The sequence below is a fragment of the Hippichthys cyanospilos genome, chromosome 18 (genome assembly GCF_059441005.1).
Source record: "Hippichthys cyanospilos isolate Australia breed blue-spotted pipefish chromosome 18, RoL_Hcya_1.0, whole genome shotgun sequence".
Classification (NCBI taxonomy): domain Eukaryota; kingdom Metazoa; phylum Chordata; class Actinopteri; order Syngnathiformes; family Syngnathidae; genus Hippichthys; species Hippichthys cyanospilos.
The window spans coordinates 3,924,669-3,945,843 of NC_142386.1; the positions used below are offsets into that span (position 1 = coordinate 3,924,669).

The following is a 21,175-nucleotide window of genomic DNA, read 5'->3' on the forward strand; positions in this document are numbered from 1 at the left end:
ACATTGTGATCGGCAGAAAAAATGACCAATTGTGCAACGCCCGTACGATCGTTTTTCTTCTTCGAATCGCTTGATATTTAAACGTTCAGCAAGAGCTTGGTGGAGAAATTTGCACTACGAATTATACAATAGCTTAATCCCGATTCAAAATAAAAATCAAAGCCAAGATAATTATTAAAACTAATCGGAAAATAAATGCACGCCCCACCTCTTTACCTATCACAGCTCGTAAATTTGTGATGACTACAAAAAAGACCATTCACGTCGTGGCATTACCATATTTGTCCCTCCCCCCCAAAGAGACTAAATAATTTACGTTGCGTTTTGTAATGAATACATCAGGTAATCTGAAATGTGAAAATACATAAAAAACAGATTGTAATTTTATAATTACTTATTAACTAGACCTCAAGTTTAATCTCCGCTATAACAGAAAACGCATGCTTCAACAGCAGCTCCAGCAATGAGATTGACAGCATAACTGACCAATCACTGCGTGACAGGCCTTTGTCACACATTCCTCCAGAAATTTGCGGAGGTGTTCTTATTGTTGTCATAACAAATTATTATGCAACACCCGTATTAATAATGAAAAAACCTTTATAAATGATTAATATTCCTAAAATAGTTCACATATATCAACAATGCTATGCCTGCTATTGATTCACGTCTTGGATGAGTACGCCATCTTCCACCAGTAACACTGTGTGTTCCGTTCCCATTGTTCTTTAAACCAAAGACAATATATGTAAATGTATTCAGTCGCTGGAGGTTTTCCACAGATAACACAAGCACAGAATAACCATAATTTCTGTTCATTATAATAGTATATGTCATATATTGCCTTTCATCGTACAACATTGAGAGAAACACAAATATAATTTGGGACAGACGGATGCTAGGAAATACTCTGTTTTGGTGACATTTCTCCAAGCCTTAGAAAATATAACAAAAAGAGGGATATTTCGTGCCATGATCCAGATAGTTATAAAAAATATCTCATAATCTGAAACTAACACAAATAACATGATCGTCAACAATATAAATCACAATGACAATTTTGACATTTTGTCTGAATCGGCATTTCTCGCTGTTACACACTACTACCCCCAACTGCTGTGGAGGTATATGCCATTTACCCCGGAAAAAAGTATTCACTCACATTTATTTTTTTTTCTGAGATGACAATTATTAAATACTGTACATTAATCGTCAGGGGGATTTGGTAAATCCTCCTGAGACTCAGCCTATTCATAAATGGACACTGCTGTCCCCATTTTGTTTCAGCAAGGTTAATTGCATGCTATACAAACACTAGCCATCACTGGAAGGGCCAGGAGGTCCTTGGATGTCACTCGAATGGGCCACAAGATATAGACCAAAAATAAAAATATCCAATACAGTGGACACAGTTGAATAGGTTGGGTCTCAGGAGGACATGGACAAAACTAATAGAAGACCATTTTAATTTTATTCTGCTTAACCATCCTTTAATTCTGCTTAACTATCCAAAACTTGACTTATTTATGTCTGCACAAAAACTTTTCACAGCATCCCTGCTGCTATTCTGCTTCGTCAGGGCGGATCGAGAGAGAGGAAATGCTTCCACTTGTCTCTTTGTGTCTCACCCTCCCTCCCCTCCCCTCCCTTCTCGTCTCTCTTTCTCGCTCTCTCTCCAGGCTGCGTGCGGTGAATTGAAGTGAAAGAAAGAAACATTAACGGCGGGAGGAGACTCTGCGGGAGGGGAAAAAGGAGCTAGTGTGAAGGACGGTGTCTCGCATAGTATTTATAGCCGGCGGGATGAGGAGATAGGTTGAGAGGAGCTTGGGTGGGAGCAGCCAGACACAATAAGAGAAGAAGAGGAAGAAGAGGAGGACAAAGAGACGATGCTGAGGAGGAAGAGGAGCGTGTCGTTCGGAGGCTTTGGCTGGTGAGTGAAGCATTTGGGGCCTGTTTTGTTGGTTTCTCCTATCAGCCATGTGTCAGGTTCTTTGAGTTCATTTCCAGGCTGAGTTGTGCTGCAGTGACATCACTGTGACATCACATCACAACACCAGCATGGCAGAGGCTGCTCCTAGGCTGGGTACGCCTCACATACATCCCAATTACTTGCGCCTCGTTTGCTGTGTTTCACAAACTTAGGCTTGGAACACAAAAGGGTGTCCAATAGAGTTTTTAAAACGTTTTCCAATTTCTGGGGTAAAGAGCTTTTTTGTTCCTTATCATTAATTCAAACACACAGGGATTAACTCATTTATTAGGCCACCTGTCATAAAGGCAGCATCCAAGAAATGCTTGAATGCGGACATTTTGGGTTTCATTTCAGTGAGGTGTCAACATTTTGTTATTTGAAACAGAAATTGAGAATGTTTTAATAAATTGTGGTGAAGTCAATTACTGCAAGTAAACAACAAAGACGAGGAAGAAGCTGAACATGACAATTCACATTAATTTACTACATTTAGTCATCTGCAGATAGCCTACTTTTTGTTTTATATGTAGGTGGAACTATTTTGCCGCCCGTTGCTGTACGGCGAACATTAGCCACAGCTGGTGAGTGGGCGATTGTGCATTTAGAACTTGAAGAAAGTGTAAATTTACAGCTGTGGGAAATAATTGGCGTGTTTACTAAAGTGTTCTATTGGCAGCTTTGGGGAAAAAAAAAGCTGTTGCAGTTAATGAGCAACTTGCAGTGTTGTTTGCAAAGAGAACGGAAAGATGTTACTACAGATTTTCTTCGATACAAAGTCCTGCTTTGGGATGGCTGAGAGAGGTTGTCGAAATGCTTGAAAGCAAGCTAGCAAAAAGGCTAGAGTTGGCTTTACAACAGATGATTTTGCACTGTGTCAACTTAGTCTGTGGATGCATCTTATTTAATAAGTTATATTATACACTACATTTATTGCACTTTGAAGTCTGCCGACCGTTTTGTTTCCAAAGTAAACATTTTTACTGCACAGTTGCTTTATTGTGATCTTTTAAAATCTTTAAAATCAGCATTTGAAAAAAATAAAACAAAGTCATAAATGAATAACAGTCTTGGACTTGCCCTGCAATATACTTCGGGTGTTGATGGTAAAATTAACTCAAGTTATATAGGAAAGCAACTACAGTACTTTGGAAACACCAGCGAGATGTTCACTAGCCACTCACAATGTGGGAAATTTGAAGCACACTTAACATTAGCCTTTGAATTAGAATTTGACCCCAAAATTGAGGGTGCGCCTTATACACAGGTGAGTCTTATATATGAAGAATTACAGTAACAAAAAAAAAATCCCAGAAACAACGCTTAATTCTAATAAGTGTACAGCTAGCAGCTTCAGGATGTGATATTGTCACTTGCCTACATTTCAAAGAACAAACAACTGAGTGTGGAAACTGTTACGCAAGACTTCAAAGAGATCTCCTTCCACCAAATTTTCTGCCACCTAGTCGCTTTCTCCGCATATGCTCCTTTCCCCTCCGTCCTTTGGCTCCACACTGTGAAAATGCCAAGCAGTTTCCTCTCAATACGCCTCGTCCCTCGCACCTCGGCAGCAGTAATAGAGTTGCATTATTAAATAACGCAGAAGCGGCTTCGGGGAAATGGTCCACTTGCAGCAACTGTACGCTCAATTTTGAGATGACAAAGCTTTTTCGGATTTGACATCTCTGGGCAGCACAGATTGTGAGCGCGTAGTAAGTGGAATCGTATGTTTTTCTATCGTTTTGAAAAGCAAATCTCTAATTTACTTTAAAAATGAACATTTTCATGAGCAAAACCACATTGGAAGAGAAAACAGACAACTTTCTTGTTGTGTTCTTGTTCTTTTTGCCCGCATTTAACCTCAACATCGCCGTGTGATTTAACAGGGACAGCACTTTAATAAAAAGTGTTTTTTATTGCCATGCGCCGCTGCAATCACACCTTTCCTCCACTCTGCTGCTAAGGTTAATCGAGTATGCGTGGACGTTAATATATCCTTCACACATCAGACTTGTATTACCGCACATCCCCCTCGTACCTCCATCCGAGTGTTTGAGTGCAATTTACCTTAATCGCATGTTCCTTTTTCTCTCTGCAGGATTGACAAGTCTTCCGTCAGCGCCCTGAGAGCTCGGTGAGTGACATGTTATCTAACAGGAAATATTGTAAATGCAACATAAATTGGAGTGCATAAAGTGTGACTTTGCTGTCATGTACCCATAAAAAGTAATTTGCAGTTGTAAAATACATCTGTTGGTAGGAAGGCATCACCGGTCCCTTTTTTTTCTTCTTTTTTTGAGCTCTGAGAAATACACTCCCTAAGCTCAGCCTCAGTGTGTCTTCTCGATTTATTTCACTGGTCTCTGTTAGATTTTTTTCAATATATTTGTAACTTAGAAGTATATATGTATATTACAGTTCAAATGATGTTATTGTAATCTCGAAATTTATGTTGTCTGTATGCTGCTAAGATCCGTTTCATGCATTGGGTGTCTTGTGCTTCATTTGTTGGGGCTTGGAGAACAAAGATCATTCACACCCTGAAGTGGTCATTGATTGGATATTGTGTTTGGCATAACCTGGCTGATATGCTCCTGTTATGGTTGGGTGGGCAGAAGAAAGATTTGAAAATGGAAAAACATGTGAGAGTAGTCGCCCAATGAACGGTAAATTTATCTTGAAGGAAACACACTTACTGCATGTGCATTCTTTGTAAAAGAGGAGCACAGGTTTAGCCTAGCACATAAATACGAAGCACCCACAGCTGTGACTGGACAAAATGGAAAAAAAAAACCCCCAAAACAACACCATTCTTCCTGACAGACTAAACTAAAGGTTGCAGACAGCACTTGGGATTAGTCTCAAATACAGCAGAAGGTTAATGGTTACAACCGACTCTAATAAAGTTTGTTCAAGTAAATAAATGACTGAAGCCACTCTTATGTTGTTGCACATCATCAATCTTTTTGATCTTGAGACTAAAAATGGGATCAATTAGATAAATTACAGTTTTTATGATTTAATCTCTCATTTTCAATCACTTGATAGCATTTTTGTTTTTATTAAAACACTGAAAACATTCTGTGAATGAATGAATCCACATTTGCTGATTTAACAAAACACTGTCATAAAACCAGCATCCCCATACTAAAACATATGTGGTTGGTTTGGTTTGTTGGCATAAAGCATCTGTTTCAAACATACGGGCCGTGGGCCGGATACACCCCACATAGAGTTTTAATCTGGCCAACGAGCTGTTTTTCAAATCACCAAAACTCCTGAGCCGTTCGCCCTAGCAATTTCATTTCAATGGTTTTTGAAATCAGAGACGCGGAGCTTTGTGTCTACACCACGTAAATTATGATAGATAGCATGCTTTCAAGTCTTGGGGAAGTAGAAGCGGTGTATTGCAGTGGTGATAGAGATGCATTTTATTATGTGTATCTTATTCTAAATTATTTATTTTATGAAGGAATGGGAAAAAAATGATAATAGAAAACGTCCATTCATTTCATGCTATTTAAGGAAAATGCTATTTGAGATACACATTGTGATGACAAAAAATACATTTTTTTATTATACAGACAAAGCCAAATCTCGATACAGTATAATTAATTGTTTTTAAGTTATATAGCATGATTTTTAGCTGTCTGGGCGGCCTGAGAATAAAGTTTCCGCCGTGTGGCCCCTGATCTAAAATGACTTTGGCCGCCCTGGAATAAGCACACCTAAAATTGCCTAGATCGTGTCCCCTGGCAAAAAAATAATAAAAATGCAGCCCCCTCAAAACCAATTTGAAATTCAGGGTTCATGTTTTTTAAGTGTGTATACTGTACTCACAAAAAAGGGGTGGGGAGGGGTCATTTTCCTTGTCCTATGTTGATAAAATACAAAAGAGCAAAAAACAAACAAAAGAAAAAAAAAAAGCTAATGAATCAGTCATTCTCTCCTGCAATACATTTTTTTTAAATCACTTTCAGCTTGTAAATGATCGATGTGATGTCATAAATTGGAGCATTCATTTGGAGAAAGCAATGGAGAGAGTAGGAGAGATAGAGAGGGCGAGTGAGACAGGCTGCGTCTCATCAGAGTGGGGTTCTCAGTTACCGCCGGCAACCGAACAATGCTGCATGACCACTGGTGAGTCTGGCATTAGTTCTTATCTCCCATCTGTGCGTGCATGTGTTCTTTTGTACATATGAGAGAAGCGCAATGCAAATTAGTTGATGTTGTGAGTGCTTTCGGGTCTTTTTATGTGTGTATCTAAATGTGTGCAAGAGCATCTACTTAAAAAAAAGAGATTAAAAGCACTCATCAGTCACATCTTGCATCATCCTAATGCTCTTGAAATAAAAATGACATTTCATCATCTTACAATATGTGACTGCTAAGAAGAAAATGTCAAAACTTGGAGTGTGTGAGTGTGTGTTTTTATGTGTTACTAAAGAGTAGACCTGAACCAAAGCCTGCTCAACTACAAAGCAGAGCGTTTTCTCCCTTATTTTGTCGTTATTTTAGATTTTATGTATGTGTTGTGTTCTTCTCGTTATTCTTCGTGTCGTCGTTGAATGAAGCAAATATTTTTTGTACCCCATGAAAACAATCAACATCCCGAAAGATAAACACCAAAGGCACGTCTGCAGAGGACGCCCCTGCAGGTGGAGCAGATTTACTATGTGTTTGTGTGTGCGTGTGTGTGGCTGTGCTCCAAAAGTGACATAAGTCTGCATGCACGTGTGCATGCACATGTGATGCGAGACTAATTTAAGGAGCGAAATGCATCTTAAAGAGCAAAAACATTGGACATAAAACATTTTTATTCTTAGAGGTAAAATTTAATGGAAGGGGGGATGGGGATTTTTGCTGGGATGTGGTGCTGCCTACAATAAAAAATATCATCATAAAATGTAATAGTAGAAATATTTCAATGTACTTATTAGTAGTAAAAATGTCATGTTTGCATATATATATATATATATTGATCAGAATCAGAAAAGTGATGGAAAAGTGAATTTTGAAACCAAAATGTGCTTCAATTCTGGAATGATCCTTATATACTTCCAATGTACTTGGGAGCAGCACATTGCGGTTTAAACATTTCTCAGAAAGTTGGAACATTTAACTAGGAGGTAGACAATTACCAACAGTGTCAGGAGACACAGGTGGTTCCAACCAAGGAATAAAGTTACTGTTCCATCAGTCTTGGTCCGTCTTTTTTTTTTTTTTCCGGATCGACACAGTCCGTCAGTACCGATGGACTGCTCACCTCTGCAAAAATACAAACAAACAAACCCAGACAGAATACATGGTGGAAGGAGGTTTACTGCGTGTGAATGTGAAATGACAGGTAATTTGCATATAGTATCTGTACCCTGTGTATAGCTGGGGCATGTTGTTGATGCTATTGAAGAAAGGTCGTGATCTACGTTAAGTGGCCTACGGGGAAAATTTTGACATCACGTTACTGTGTCAACTCGGTCGGACATGACAGGATCAGCTGTGACACGCAGCTGTCCACAGAGTTAATGAGAGTTGACTTAAACATAAATGTAATCGTCATATGTGTAACACTAAATGTCACCTCTGAAGAGATTTTGCTAGATCGTAAACAAGGCTTCACAAAAATACTTCTAGCTATTTGCTAAGCCCAGTTTACTGTCAAATTCAGTGAATCGGTCATGTGATGGCTTCTAATTCAGCCACAATTGATCCTTACTTTAACCCTGAGCAACTGTGATATCAGTTTGAGTCAACATCAAGTGGCAAAATGGCCGCCCCTTGAGATGGATGGAAATACAGCGGTACCTCTACTTACAAATGCCTCTGCTTACAAAAAATTCAGGTTACAAAACGACTCTTCAGTAAAATATCGTCTACTTACGAAAGAAAATTCAGGATACGCGAGGCGAAATTGTTCGTGTATATTAATTAGACACAAGCGCTTGCGCAAACAAGACTGTCATGTAATACTGTACATCACAACCCGCAATGTCTCCCCTTCTAATATGTATTTGTTACAGTTTTTGATGCATTTGTATAATTTATTTATATGCCGGCTTGTCCACAAACAAGAGACACGTGGTTTTTGCACGGATGTTTACCGGTCTTGCTCTTTTAATCTTTACATGCTTCATTCACACTTTCCGCCAAACGTACACACAGTAAAACGAACAAACATCAAACTGACATTTGCTAATGATAACATTGTACATAAAAACACATACATACCATGGACTGCTGTAAAAAAAAAAAACGTTGAAGTCTTCCTCTTGAATCGCTACTTAACTATGTGTGGTCACATCTGACGTTAGCATCATTAGCACGTTAGCATTCATATCTGATACAATTACCGGTAATACTATGAATTAAAAGAGTTTATGAGCGTTTTTTGTTGTTGTTTATAGTCGAGACCGATTAGACTATTTACATGAAAAAAGCGTCTTTACTTACGAAAAACTCACATTAGGAAATGGAATTTCGAACGGATTAATTTCGTAGGTAAATTCCAATTCCACATAAGCAATATTAGTCATAATAGTGTATTTAGACTAGTTAGGCCACATAGAAAATACTGTTGTTATAAATTCTATAATACGCTCCCCTTTAATGGAAGTAACTATCTTTGTGAGGCAGAATTGTCAATGCAGGTCCTGTACTGGATCTCATTAAGTTGTGCAGGTGTACCAAATGAAATATCTCACGTGTGAAGGACTTTCAGATAAATACCAACCTGTCCTTTCTCGCTATCTATTATACAGTACAACAAACAAACACACACACACGTACACAAAGGCTGTCACCACATGTGACCTTTTCTCTCTCAGCAGCCCTTGTGTCTCCACGGTCGCATCCCAGTGACCTTTTTGTTTGTTCATCTCATTTTTTTGAAGTCGCCTCCATGAACAAAATCAGTATGTTTCTGTCTTGTTTTATTTCTTGCCGACATCTGTATAATATTTTTTGGAACCTTCCATTTTTTCCATCTTTCATTTTTTATCCTCTTCACAATTGCATATGTTCTTTTTTTTTTTATTTTTTTAAACATCATTTGCATTGTGTCCCTTGTCTGAATTCACTCAAGGCGGTTGACCTCGCTCTGCCTAGTCACCAGCTGCTCCACTTTTTCTAGAAAAGTGCTGTTGGTTTTTAGTGGAAGGATATGGTTTTAAAGAAGGGTTTCAAAGAAATTGTAGATTATTATAGTAGGGTTATGGTGGCGGAATCTTGGGAGGTTTTCTGCGGTCATCTTGTAGTAGGTGACAGAGACAGACGAGAGGGGTCCATAGGATTGCTAAAAATATCTTAGGGGTCTGTAAAACAAAAAATTGGAAACACGCTATCAACCATTGGTGCACTGACATCAGAGTACTTAAACTGGTCAATTCTGGCTGTTATCATTTGTAAACTCATGTTTAAACTTTTTACCAGTAGAGGGTGCTAAGAGACATTTAACCTCATTTATGCGCCTGTATATGGTTGCCATAACTTGTCAATTACCTGGAATGGCGGCATGATGATGGATGGATGGATGGATGGATGGATGGATGGATGGATGGATGGATGGATGGATGGATGGATGGCATCTGGGGGGCTAGAATCAGACACCCCCACCAACCCCCCTTCTAGCTCCGCCAGTGCTAACAGTGGGGGATCCAAAGTATTAGCTTGTAACGCCAGACCAAAAAAAAACAAACCAAAAAACAACAAAATGGATATGTCAATCTAAAATAATAATACATAACTAATCAAATATACATATATAAAACATCTTGTTCCACTAATACTTTAGTTTTGGGGAAGTAGAATCCAATCTATTTCTCCTTGAAAGAAAATAAGCGGTGATCAAATCTGTTTGATCGTACAAGTTAGAAGAATGACCCCCCCCAAAAAAGTTTTTAATCCCGCTCGAACACAATAAAAAGGAGTCTGACCTAACACAGCCGAAGGAAATGGATGGTCCTTCTGGCTGGTTGGTTGGAGGAGTTGATTACTCTTTGTGTGTGTGCGCTATGAAGTCATCCACAGTTGACTCTCTAGCGGCTCTGGGCAGATTGAAGCTCTATCTTTAGAGACACACTCATTGCTCTACTGTGACAAGTGTAACGATGATGTGAGCCGCTCAGATAAATCAGGCGAAATCAGGACGCACACGCTCACACAATGGGAAAGGGGATTGTCCTATTGTGTGTCTTTTGACTTGTGCGTCCTTAGTCCAAGTTGGACTAACTTGCAAATGTGAGTTGTTTACATCTAAATGCGCTTTAATTATTTGTGCGGAATTGGTTTATTTTATACTACAATCGGATGAAGTGATCGAACTAAGATAATTATGGTTGTTTCAGCAAACAAGAGCTCCAGGCCGCCTCCAATGGTGACGACACAGACTGCCCCCCCTCGCCTCCCCGCACGGCACCCCCCACCACCAAGGTAAAGCATTCCCTCATGACCCATTATTTCAAATGTACCAGAAAAAAAAGACATTGACCCATAGATTTGAACAGCGTAATTCCCATCTGTCTGTATAGTATCAGTTGCCATGGTTACTCGCCCCGGATGACCATTTGACACTAAAATAAAATAATGGCACTATTATCGATTCTGTTGTGTGTGTTGCAGTCGGCCCATTTCTTTGACATGATGGACAAGATGGAGGTAAGTGCCTGAATTTGAAGTCGCCTGGCGTAATTGCTAGAATTTTACCAAATTGAATTATTTTTCATGGACAATCAATAACTTTAAAAACATATTTTACCACTTGGTGTTGACTGAAAATGACATCACATACACCCGGAGACAGGGCTCAGGTAACAACCAATCACAACTCAGCTTGCAAGCATCACATATATGGTACAAAAATCAAGAAAACAGGTGAGCCATGAAATGTTGTTACCTGAGACTTCAGCAGATGGGATGAAAATGGCTGATTTAATTGAGCATCTCTCTTGTTTTTCCAATCTTATTTGGAAAATCTAGTGCACCATCTGGTAATCTGGAGTGCTCACTGCAACATGCTTTAAAGGGGCCGTAACATGATATTTAGAGTAATGAAATTGATACCATCAAAACATGGACGTCAATACTTAAAAAAAAAAATGGTCGTTTTGCTCCTGATTTGAAAATAGGCCTATTTCTATTTGCATATCTAATCTCAGGCCTCGGGGCTTTGGCGTATATCTTTAAACTCTCACAAGTTATACTTAATGTATTCTCTCATTAGCTCACCATTGTTATCAGAAAGTAACAGACGGCAGTGAGGTTTGACTAAAAAAAAGCTGTGGTCTGGATTGCAGCAGGTTCCGGAAGCTGCCGAGATGAAGGCCATCCCTCCGAGGCAGAAGGCACGTCAGTCAGTCCATCCGTCCTCAAGTCCGTCACCATGTTTTCATTTGTCGCCAATTTTGCTTTAAGTGTCATCAGCACTGGCATAGGGTGTGTGTTTTTAGGACAACAGCAGTTGATAGACCGCATGTTTCATCCTATGTCTCATCTTGTCACGTGACTTTGAAGAAGTCAGACACGAGTTTAGCCACTAAGAAGCTAATGTGGGCAAATTTCGGACATTTTCATACCTTTTAGTCAGTACTCCACACATTATTACCTAGATGGCTTCAACCATGAAAACAGAATTGCCACCCTCCAAAAACATCCAAGGAAGTGAGCTTCATGGATTTTTAGAAGACTACATGTGTGAACTGTATCCAGAAGAAGCATCCATCGCCACATAAATTAGGATCTAAATCCCCAACATTTTAAATAGGGCCGCAAAGCCTAAAATCTCTCTCCTGCAAAATGACAAAAATGGAATTAGCCCACTGTAGTTCTCAGTGGCTTATTTGCAGATGATTAAGTGTGACAGCTCTCTCTTTCAAACAGGATGACTACATCCCTTATCCAAGGATTGAGGAGGTGAGACCCTTAATCTTATTATAGACTGGGGGTGTGCAAACTTTTGTGCTCTATTTTAGTGAAGGCCCATGTATGATTATTAAAGTAGAAAGATTGGCCTGCTCATGATATGTGTGTAAATGAATTTACTTTTCAAAAAAAAAAAAAGAAAAAAAAAATATATATATATATATATATATATATATATATATATATATATATATATATATATTTAATCTTGATCTCATTATTTGTTTGAAAACATTTAATGTTAATGGTGTTCACAAACCTTTCACTGTTCATATATTTTACTTTAATGACAGTAGATCAACAAACACATTATTTAATGGTAAAAAGGAATAAAAACGAAGGCAAGATGAATACAAATATTTGATTAACAAATTAATGGGGAATAAAGAACTCTTAATAATGTGGTGGCCTGGACTGAAGAGCATAGAGGACCTTGGGCCATACATTTGCTCACTTCAGTAGGACACAAATGATTTTTCTGACAAAATATGACTCACTAACATGAATGTGTGTGCGCAGGTGTTGGAGAAGGGCGAGCCATACCCGCAGGTCATTTTGCCCCAGTTTGGAGGTTACTGGATCGAGGAACCCGAAGACCCACCCCCGCCAGCGCCTCCCCCTGTCACCCAGGAGGCCAGTGGGGATGAAGAGCGAGAAGGAGCAAGAGGAAGAGGAGAAGCCCAAGTTCACGCCGACTGCGGCTATCGCCTGGAGGAGACTAACGAGGCGGCACGGGCATACAGGAAGTACTTCATGGGCAGGGTGAGCCACGGCAAATAATACATGTTGAATGCATTTCTTGACATAGCCATTTTTTAAATAAAAAAAACATATATTCAAGTATGCTGCACAGGCTTTCTTAGGGGGCAGCATTCACTACATCAGTAATATTATTAACTTCGTAGCAAAAATGGATATTTCCCATGTTGAAAGGAGTAAAATTATTTTTATTGACAGCATGTTATAATTACATTTTTTAATTGAAATTGGAAGTCAAGCCCCATTTTTTAAAAACATTTTTAAAATAATATGGGATAGAACCCCACCCCTCTAATCGATATTTGGATTTATTTTGTGTTTGTGGACTATGAGTAGCAAGAATCGATCTTTCTGCCGCCTGAAAATGACATCACAGGTGCTCAGGGCCCAGGTGAGCAACCAATCACAGCCCAGCTTGCAAACATCAGATGTGCAAACTCAGAAAAAAAAGGAAGCCATGTTTGAGGGTTGGCTGAGTGATGTCATTTTAACTTGGCAGCATGTGGCAAAATCACTGCTTTCTGAGTTAGGTAAAAATGGATGATTTTGTTGCTTAACTCATTCTACATCGCAATATTAATCCAAATACTGTGTTTGAAATGGTGTTGAAAATTTTGACTTCCCCTTGAATCTAAAGCTAAATTACTTTGACATAAATAGTGAGACCACCCTCAAATAAAACATTTCTGCTCAAATAAATTAAAAAGCTGCATTTTTTACATATCAAGTGAAGTGAAATTCTATTTATAAAGCACATTTAAAAATGCCATAGTCAACCAAAGTGCTGTACATTGAAATAACAGTGCAAATAGAAACATAAATATTTATTTTGACATAAACATACTGTATACGCTCTCTCCCTCTCTCTCTCTCTCTCTCTCTCTCTCTCTCTTTTTTTTTTTTTTTTTTACAGGAGCATTTAAACTTTTCTTGCCCATCCAGCAATGTAGGAAACGTTCTGTTGTCTGTGCGGCACGAAGAGGAGAATCAGCAGGAACATCTTCATGTCATCATCAGGTGCGTGTGTTTACTGAACACTATATACACAAAAATACTGAGACATTTGACCTTTACACTGACTGGAACCTTGATGGCTGCTCAAACTCATTCTGAAGATGTTTAAAGAGCCAAAGGTTAGGTTGCTCAGTTTCTCAGGGAAATGAAGGAATCTATCTAGTTCATCATATGGTTCTCGATGGCTGAGTGAGTGTGTGATTGTGCACCTTCAGGTCCCGAGTGAAGACAATCTATCAGCGACTGTCAGTGACAGAGCTGCCTGATATACCGAGCGTACAAGAGCTGGCTAAGGTTCACACACACACACACACACGAATGCACCAGCCGCTCACTTGTGTGATGCTTTTCTTGGTTCGTCACGAGTGTGTTTTTTCTTGATCCTGCAGCTGCTGTGTGACGACGCAGCTGGTCTCCGTTTCAGTCCCGTCCTCTACCCCAAGGTGAAGCTTGGCCAACGCTTTAGATTATTGATTGACAGGAGTGAGTTGATTTTTTTTTTTTTGTATTGTGTGCATCTCAAGGCATCTCAGCTAATCGTCAACTACGATGAGCATGAGGTCAACAGCACGTTCAAGTTTGGAGTCATTTACCAACGCTTTGGACAGGTAAAAATATGCAATTCTTATTATTTTAAAATCTCTCATCCAGTCTGCACATATTAATTCCATCACTCTTTCTTGGGTTTGTCATTAAGTCCCGTTTTTCTGCATAATCGGACTGTCCCATCATTAGCTGGATTTCGGATAGTATGTACCGTATGTCCGTCAGGTGTCCGAGGAGGAGCTGTTCAGGAACAACGAGGAAACCCCTGCGTTCCAAGAGTTCCTGCAGCTGCTGGGCGACACTGTGGAGCTGCAGGACTTCAAAGGGTCAGTAGAGCATTCAGCTTCCACTATTTAGTAGGTATTGGCGAGAACAATATCAAGTCTTGGTAACAGGCCAATACCCAGCCTTTTTTTAAGGTATTGGTACTCGCAATGGCAGCTGACATTACAAGGCCAAATTAATGACCAAAATGAACCATTTAAAATGTCATTTTTTGGTGTTGGCGATGGTGGCGGCGACATAGAACTTCCTTTGAAATTATGTCAGTCTTTGTTGGGCAAAAGTGGTCGTGGTATCAGTCTTGATATTGGTATCGGTATCAAACATCCTCACTAATTAGTACACAGTGTAATTTGTGAGGGCAGCCTTTCACATGCATAAAACTAAATTGACACGAGCCGGCTCCACCTTCTAACTCCTAGACCCAGCTAACTAGCCAAGTACTTTAAAAGTACACTTTTAAGTCCACAGGAATGCTTTGACAGATTTCTCCTGTCGCAGGTTTCGCGGGGGTCTGGATGTGTCCCACGGACAGACCGGTTCTCAGTCCGTGTACACGGTCCACAGAGAGCAGGAAATCATGTTCCACGTGTCCACCAAGCTACCTTTCACAGAGGGAGACACTCAGCAGGTAAACATCCTGTAAACTGATGTACATACTATAATGACAAGCGAATCCCAAGTCTTACAGTAGGTGACTTAAGTCCTAGTCGATTCAAGTGTGAGTCGTTTCGAATCATCTGCGATTGATCCGCCTTCAGCTCCAGAGGAAGCGTCACATAGGGAACGACATCGTAGCCATGGTGTTCCAGCAGGAGGCTACCCCCTTCGTGCCGGACATGATTGCCTCCAACTTTTTGCATGCCTTCATCCTAGTGCAGGTGGTGGAGCCGTGCACAGAGAACACCAGCTACAAGGTACACCTGTGTTTCTCATCATATCACTCATATCACATATATATATTATACATAATATCATTTATTATCCACAGGCTTTTCCTTTTCATAAAATGATACTTATTCTTTGACAATATCTTATTGACAGGTGTCTGTTACAGCACGAGAGGATGTACCGCCATTTGGCCCGCCTCTCCCAAATCCATCTGTTTTTAAGAAGGTGAGAAGATGTGTTTTTTTTTTTATTATTTTTGTACTACATCCTAAAACAGTCAGGTCAAATTCACCCAAAACTTTGGTCAAATTTGACAGGTAATTTTGATAGTTATGTCTCTGACTGATCCTTTGGTTAAAACTACCAAACTAGTCCAGTAGTGTTTTGAACTAATCGATATTAAGTCCAACCAATACAAACTGGAGATTTTGACCAAGTTATTGGTTGATAAGCAGCCACCATCAAAATGAAAATGATAGGTTTACAGAATATACAGAATATAATATACCATATGTAATGTTACAAACAAGCTCATTTGTGACTTGACTTTTTGACTTACTGAAAAATTGGTGGTCCCATAACCAACCGGATTGGTAAACTTCTAACGGATCTGTTGGTATGCAACCAAAATCAGCATAACCAACTAGACTGGTTGTTTTTTATTCGTGAGACCTTTTTTGGAGTATAGTGTTTTAGGTGCGACAATTATAAATGCAATTACATTTTTAAAAGTAGTTAGGTGCTTCCTCCCACATTCCTAAATCATGCATTTACTCAAAGCATCTTCATGAGAAGAAACCATAAAGTGGACAGATTGGTGTGTAGATCATTTTAACCGCTAACATGTTAGGTGTCATTCAGGGTCCAGAGTTTCGAGAGTTTCTACTGACTAAGCTCATCAATGCAGAGCTTGCCTGTTACAAGAGCGTCCGCTTCGCCAGGTTGGAGGTAATACTGCTTTTGCAATATGAGAAATTGAATGACTAAAGCAGTATGCTCAGTTTTTTGTTTTTGCACCCATGGTGTTCCACAGGGCTCCTTTCTAGATCCTCACTTGATTTGTATTTCTTTGCTTTTTTTGTTGTATTAGGAGCGAACCAGGGCTGCCCTGCTAGACACCCTTCATGACGAGCTACAGAGACGCTCCCAGAGAATGCTGGGATTGACATCCACTCTTGATGAGGAAGCCCGTGCTGAAAATGGACATGCTCATGGAGGTCTACTGGAATCCATCAAGGTAACTAGGAATGTTGATTCTGTTACCTGTTCTCTTTTGAACAATGTGGTAAATTTTGGAATGCTCCCGTAGTGGCGTACACTTTAATACAGCTGTATTGAGGCAAAGAACGTATATTCATTAGCAAAAAATCTGCTGGCATAACATCGAATGTCATGAAGCAAAAATGCCTGTGAGATTTATCTAGGTTACTCGTCTTTCACGTTTGACTGTTTCAGAGGGCTATGCGAGGGCGAAGTGTCTCCATGGAGACAATGTCAAGGGGTGGCGGGGGGATGCCCACCAGTTTGAGTGGCGGGGGTTTGGTTCATATCAGCGCTGAGGTGAGCTCAGGTTGTATTTTCTAGTGTCGTGATTGCTTCTTGATTTTCAGCTTGTTGTATTGAATAATATTAATAATGGTGTGTTCATTAAAATCATTCTGTAGGGTAACGTAAAATCTCCAGTCAAACGACGATCGGGTCTTTTCCCTCGATTATTGAGCATTGACAGCCAAACGGACAAACACAGCCAGAGAAGGTAACCGCTGAAATCTAAAACATTTTCATTCATAAGCCCACAAAAATGTCACTCAAGTCATTTCCACGTTGAGTCAGTTTCCTTGGCGACCAGAGAAGCTTTGATGGTTGCCAGACAATGTTGGAGGTGAAGTCAGAGCTGCCGTCCAATCCCAGTTCACCAGAGGCGGGGCCACGAGACAGGTGTGTCTATAAGCCTTCCCCTTCCCAATCGCATTTACCACGATTTTTTTTTTTTTTTTTTTTTCAGAATTAAACTTCCAAATATCATGGAACACCGAGGCCATGTTTTTCCCCATAATATATCTGCTTTAAATTTGGATAATTAAATCATCCATCATGTTTTTCAACTCCCTCAAGCTGTTCAGTGACATTAGACCTAACCATCTACATATGTTGTTTTTTTTTTTCAACCTCAATTGTTCACAATTTCACAGAATTTTCTGTGTTATTTGCAGAATTTGCATAAAGAAGGATAGCAGTAAAATTTCCAGATCTACTTCTAGTACATGCAGCTTCAGCCTCCCTGCAGATGACACTCACCTGGTGAGACACACATAACAGTAAATTGGGATGTTTTTCTTACTAAGCAGTTCTTTTAAAACCTGTGTGCTTTTTTTTCTCATGCAAATCACAATGCGATGGTCATTAGTAAGAATAATGGAGTGACTAACTCAAAAACCAAGCCATTTTCCTCGCTGGGTTTCTTAAATAATTGAAATGATTAAGTATTCTAATTTGATACAGTCTGAAATGCAGACATTGCCTTTAAATATTCAAAGCAGGCGAATTATGCATCACATTTTTCTCCTTTGTGTCTGCAGGTTGTCCATGCTGCGACAATAGAAGGTCAAGGTTCAAGTCCGCTTTCCGTCTGTCGAAGCCCCACAGGTTGACATCTTGGCAAACTAACAAGATTTTTTGCATTGTCTGTTATTTGTTTTTATGCACCCATGCATTTAATCTATGACAACTCCTTTATATTTCTTCCTTTTTACATGTTACTACATTCTTTTGGGGGACTTTTTGGGACCTTTCAGATACGAAAAATAAAAATTCCCCACGATCCAACATCAAGTTTCGTTTCGACAAGCTGAGCCACTCTGCCGCAGTAAGTTTGACTTTTGAGGTCATCTGCTGTTTGCTTGAGTTTTAGTTTGTTAACGCTAATATCGCTTTTTCTGCTTTTTAGCAAGGACACTAGACTGCAAAGACAAGGAAAAGGTATGTTAAAATTAGATGTAAGCATTTTATGTTTCATCGACAGTACCAGTCAAAAGTCAAGAAACACCCTTGATTTTGGATGTTGTTGTTTTTTTTTCTTTATTGTTGATTAACACGTCAATTCAAATTTTTTAACATTCCTGTTATAATAAAATATATAATAAAAACACCTTATGAGAGAAGCACGCAATAAAAAAGAGCATGTCAGAAAAAAGAAGCAAATAATAAAAAAAGCACAAAATGAAAAAGAAACGAGCAAGAAAAAAAGAACTTAATAAAAAAGAACATGCGAAAAAGAAGCAAGAAAGAAAAAAAAGCAAACAAGAAAAGACACAAGCAAGAAAAAGGAAGCAAACAGGAAAACGACGCACGCAAGAAAAAAGGAGCAAACAATAATAAGTAGCAAACTAACTTTCCCGACCAGAACTGCTTCTTTTTTCTTACTACTGTTTTCTATTTTGTGCTTCTTTTTTCTTGTTTTTTTTCTCTTGTAAGATGTTTTTGTTTGCAATTATTTTTGTTTTTTGTTTGTGTGATTTACACTTCAATGCCATCGTAGTAAACATTTTTCCACAACAAAACATAATTTGCTTTTTTTTAAGTTCTTCAAAGATTTTTCTTTGCATCATATCACTCTTTACAATATCTCTTACTCACATCAGTTCATGTATTAATCTACATCTTGTACAAAGTCATAGTGTATAAAATCCCTTATTGATTATGTCACCCTGAGCATAAAACACTTTAGGACAGTTTTTCACCATCTTATCGATTCTCTTTGCTCAAATGTTAGAACCTCGAGCAAGATCATCAGAGCGGATAGCAGCCGACGACGATGCGTCACCGACACTTTGGCTACGTGGCTTCAATCATTCCAAACTGGTCTTTCCATCACTTATGATTATGATCGGTTTGCACATTGTGATTCAGCCCCATAAGAATGGCAAATGAATGTGTCAGTTAAGCGGAAATAGCCCCAATGATGTCATAGCGCCACCACCAGCTTAACAGCACTGGCTTGGGGGCAAGTAGCTGTTTATCAAGGGCAGAGGCTCATGCAAGGACACTATCCAAAGTGTAAGTCAATTTGATGCCAAGACATTCTTCTTGAATGCTTTGTCTTGTTCACTTTTCTAATATAAAATGTAATACGCCCCCAAAACTGCAATATCAGCACCTTAGAATCTGATTTGATCAGTTGAAATGAAAAAATCTGTAGTAACACTTTAATTGAAGGAAGCAGTAAAACTGCCATAGTGAAGTCAAATGAATAATCAGGGATAGAACACACTAAGGGTATACACTGAAACATTTATTTTTGCGTGGAATACGATTGATTAAAATCTAATGTACATGCAGCACTTTCCCCTGCAATAATAATACATATTTTCACCGCTTATAAATGAAATGTAGATACTGGAAGGATTTCTTCATCTACACAATGAAATATGCACCCATTCATTCATCAAACATCTACTGTTTTATCTGGAGTGGGGTCGCAGTCTCTCCAGCGTGTCCTGGGGCGTCCCCGGGGCCTCAGTTGGGACATGCCGGGACCACCTCTCCAGGGAGGCATCCAGGTGTCAACCTAAGACCCAGAGAATCATAAACTCCCCCAACATGGGGCAGGACCTCAACCTGACACAGAGGGCGCACTCCACCATTTCCCGACTGGGGGACCAAGGACTCAGAATTAGAGGTGCTGATCTTAATCCTTCATACTCAGTTGCGAACCGCTCCACTGAGAGTTTTTGATCACAACTTGAGGAAGCCAACAGCACCTGCAAAAAGCATGCATCATTATTTTAAATCAGCTTGTTTGATACTTTGTTGTAACTCGTGCAAAGAAAAACTACAAGATGAACTGCCGTTTGAAGCAAAAACCAAAAGGTTAATAGATAATGAAGTTGCACTATAAAATCAAGTGATTCTTTCCCCTGTGGGTGTTCAAACCAGGGGTCCTCAAACGTGTTGAATCCACAGAATGAGACAGCTAAAAAAAGTTAAGTATATTTGGTAGGAAAAGTAGGAAAGGTACCCCTAAGGTACTGTAGATATGCACTTTAAAAATTAACAAAACACAAAACATAACTAATAATTTATTTTTTAAAAATTGTGGGTTCCCGCTGTTTGAGAACCACTGGACCAAACACCAACAACGTACAAAACTTGTGTCCTGTGTTTGCACTGAAAGCACAACATTCCCAATTATGTTTCTGCATCCTCTCCCACGCATTTCCGTCTATCAAGAGGATGATCAAATGTAGCATGTTTGTTTCTGTCCTGAGTCCTGTCATCAATGGAGATTTTTGTAATTTATGTTCCTTTCAATTAAAAACAAACGTTTATGTTTATTTCCATGAATCCGAAATGCACTGTAAAGAAGTCAGATGTAAAATAGCTACGTTTCGAAGCAACAAATGTCAATAAAGATCCGTCAAAAATGAGTTTTTACTGTGACCTTCAGTGGTAATTAATTCCGTGGGATATTATTTGTAAGACGGCAACATTCGCATGATTTTTTAATTTGATAAATGTTATTTCAGAAATCTGTATCAAAAGGCATAAAAAAATAACGACACAAAAAATCTATGCAAAAATCAGTACCAAAGACGTTTTTCAAGAAAGCTATTTTTCTTCCCACATGAGGTGATTATCCCGCTATCCGTGAACACAAATATGCAATATTTGAAGGAAATACTGTAGATGTAATAAATAGAAATCACTGAAAGAAGAAAAATCGTCGCGAAATAACACTGGTAAACATTCAAATAGGAGAGGGGGGGAATCCATTTAAAAATGTTGGCAACATTTCCGTAA

General features: G+C 39.1%; 1 protein-coding gene across 4 annotated transcripts; it reads left to right on the plus strand.

The window, feature by feature from the left end:
- Positions 1–1,738: 1,738 nt before the first annotated feature.
- On the plus strand, positions 1,739–20,802 carry LOC148408525 (rap1 GTPase-activating protein 2-like). Of its 4 annotated transcripts, XM_088440743.1 has the most exons (26): positions 1,897–1,930; positions 2,025–2,083; positions 4,068–4,103; positions 10,312–10,396; positions 10,586–10,621; positions 11,260–11,307; positions 11,843–11,875; positions 12,404–12,646; positions 13,557–13,660; positions 13,873–13,951; positions 14,047–14,100; positions 14,182–14,265; positions 14,429–14,529; positions 14,987–15,116; positions 15,247–15,402; positions 15,530–15,601; positions 16,238–16,324; positions 16,467–16,613; positions 16,832–16,936; positions 17,041–17,132; positions 17,210–17,314; positions 17,590–17,677; positions 17,956–18,022; positions 18,172–18,242; positions 18,324–18,355; positions 19,149–20,802. In XM_088440743.1, the coding sequence occupies exons 5-25, from the start codon at positions 10,604–10,606 to the stop codon at positions 18,333–18,335; spliced, it is 1,896 nt and encodes a 631-aa protein (XP_088296869.1). In that variant the 5' UTR covers positions 1,897–1,930; positions 2,025–2,083; positions 4,068–4,103; positions 10,312–10,396; positions 10,586–10,603; the 3' UTR covers positions 18,336–18,355; positions 19,149–20,802. The 4 variants fall into 4 exon arrangements, 3 of the variants coding, with proteins under 3 accessions (XP_088296866.1, XP_088296867.1, XP_088296869.1); XM_088440740.1 differs by lacking the exon at positions 2,025–2,083 and having other exon boundaries at positions 1,739–1,930; XM_088440741.1 differs by lacking the exon at positions 2,025–2,083 and having other exon boundaries at positions 1,739–1,930; positions 11,263–11,307.
- Positions 20,803–21,175: the final 373 nt, after the last annotated feature.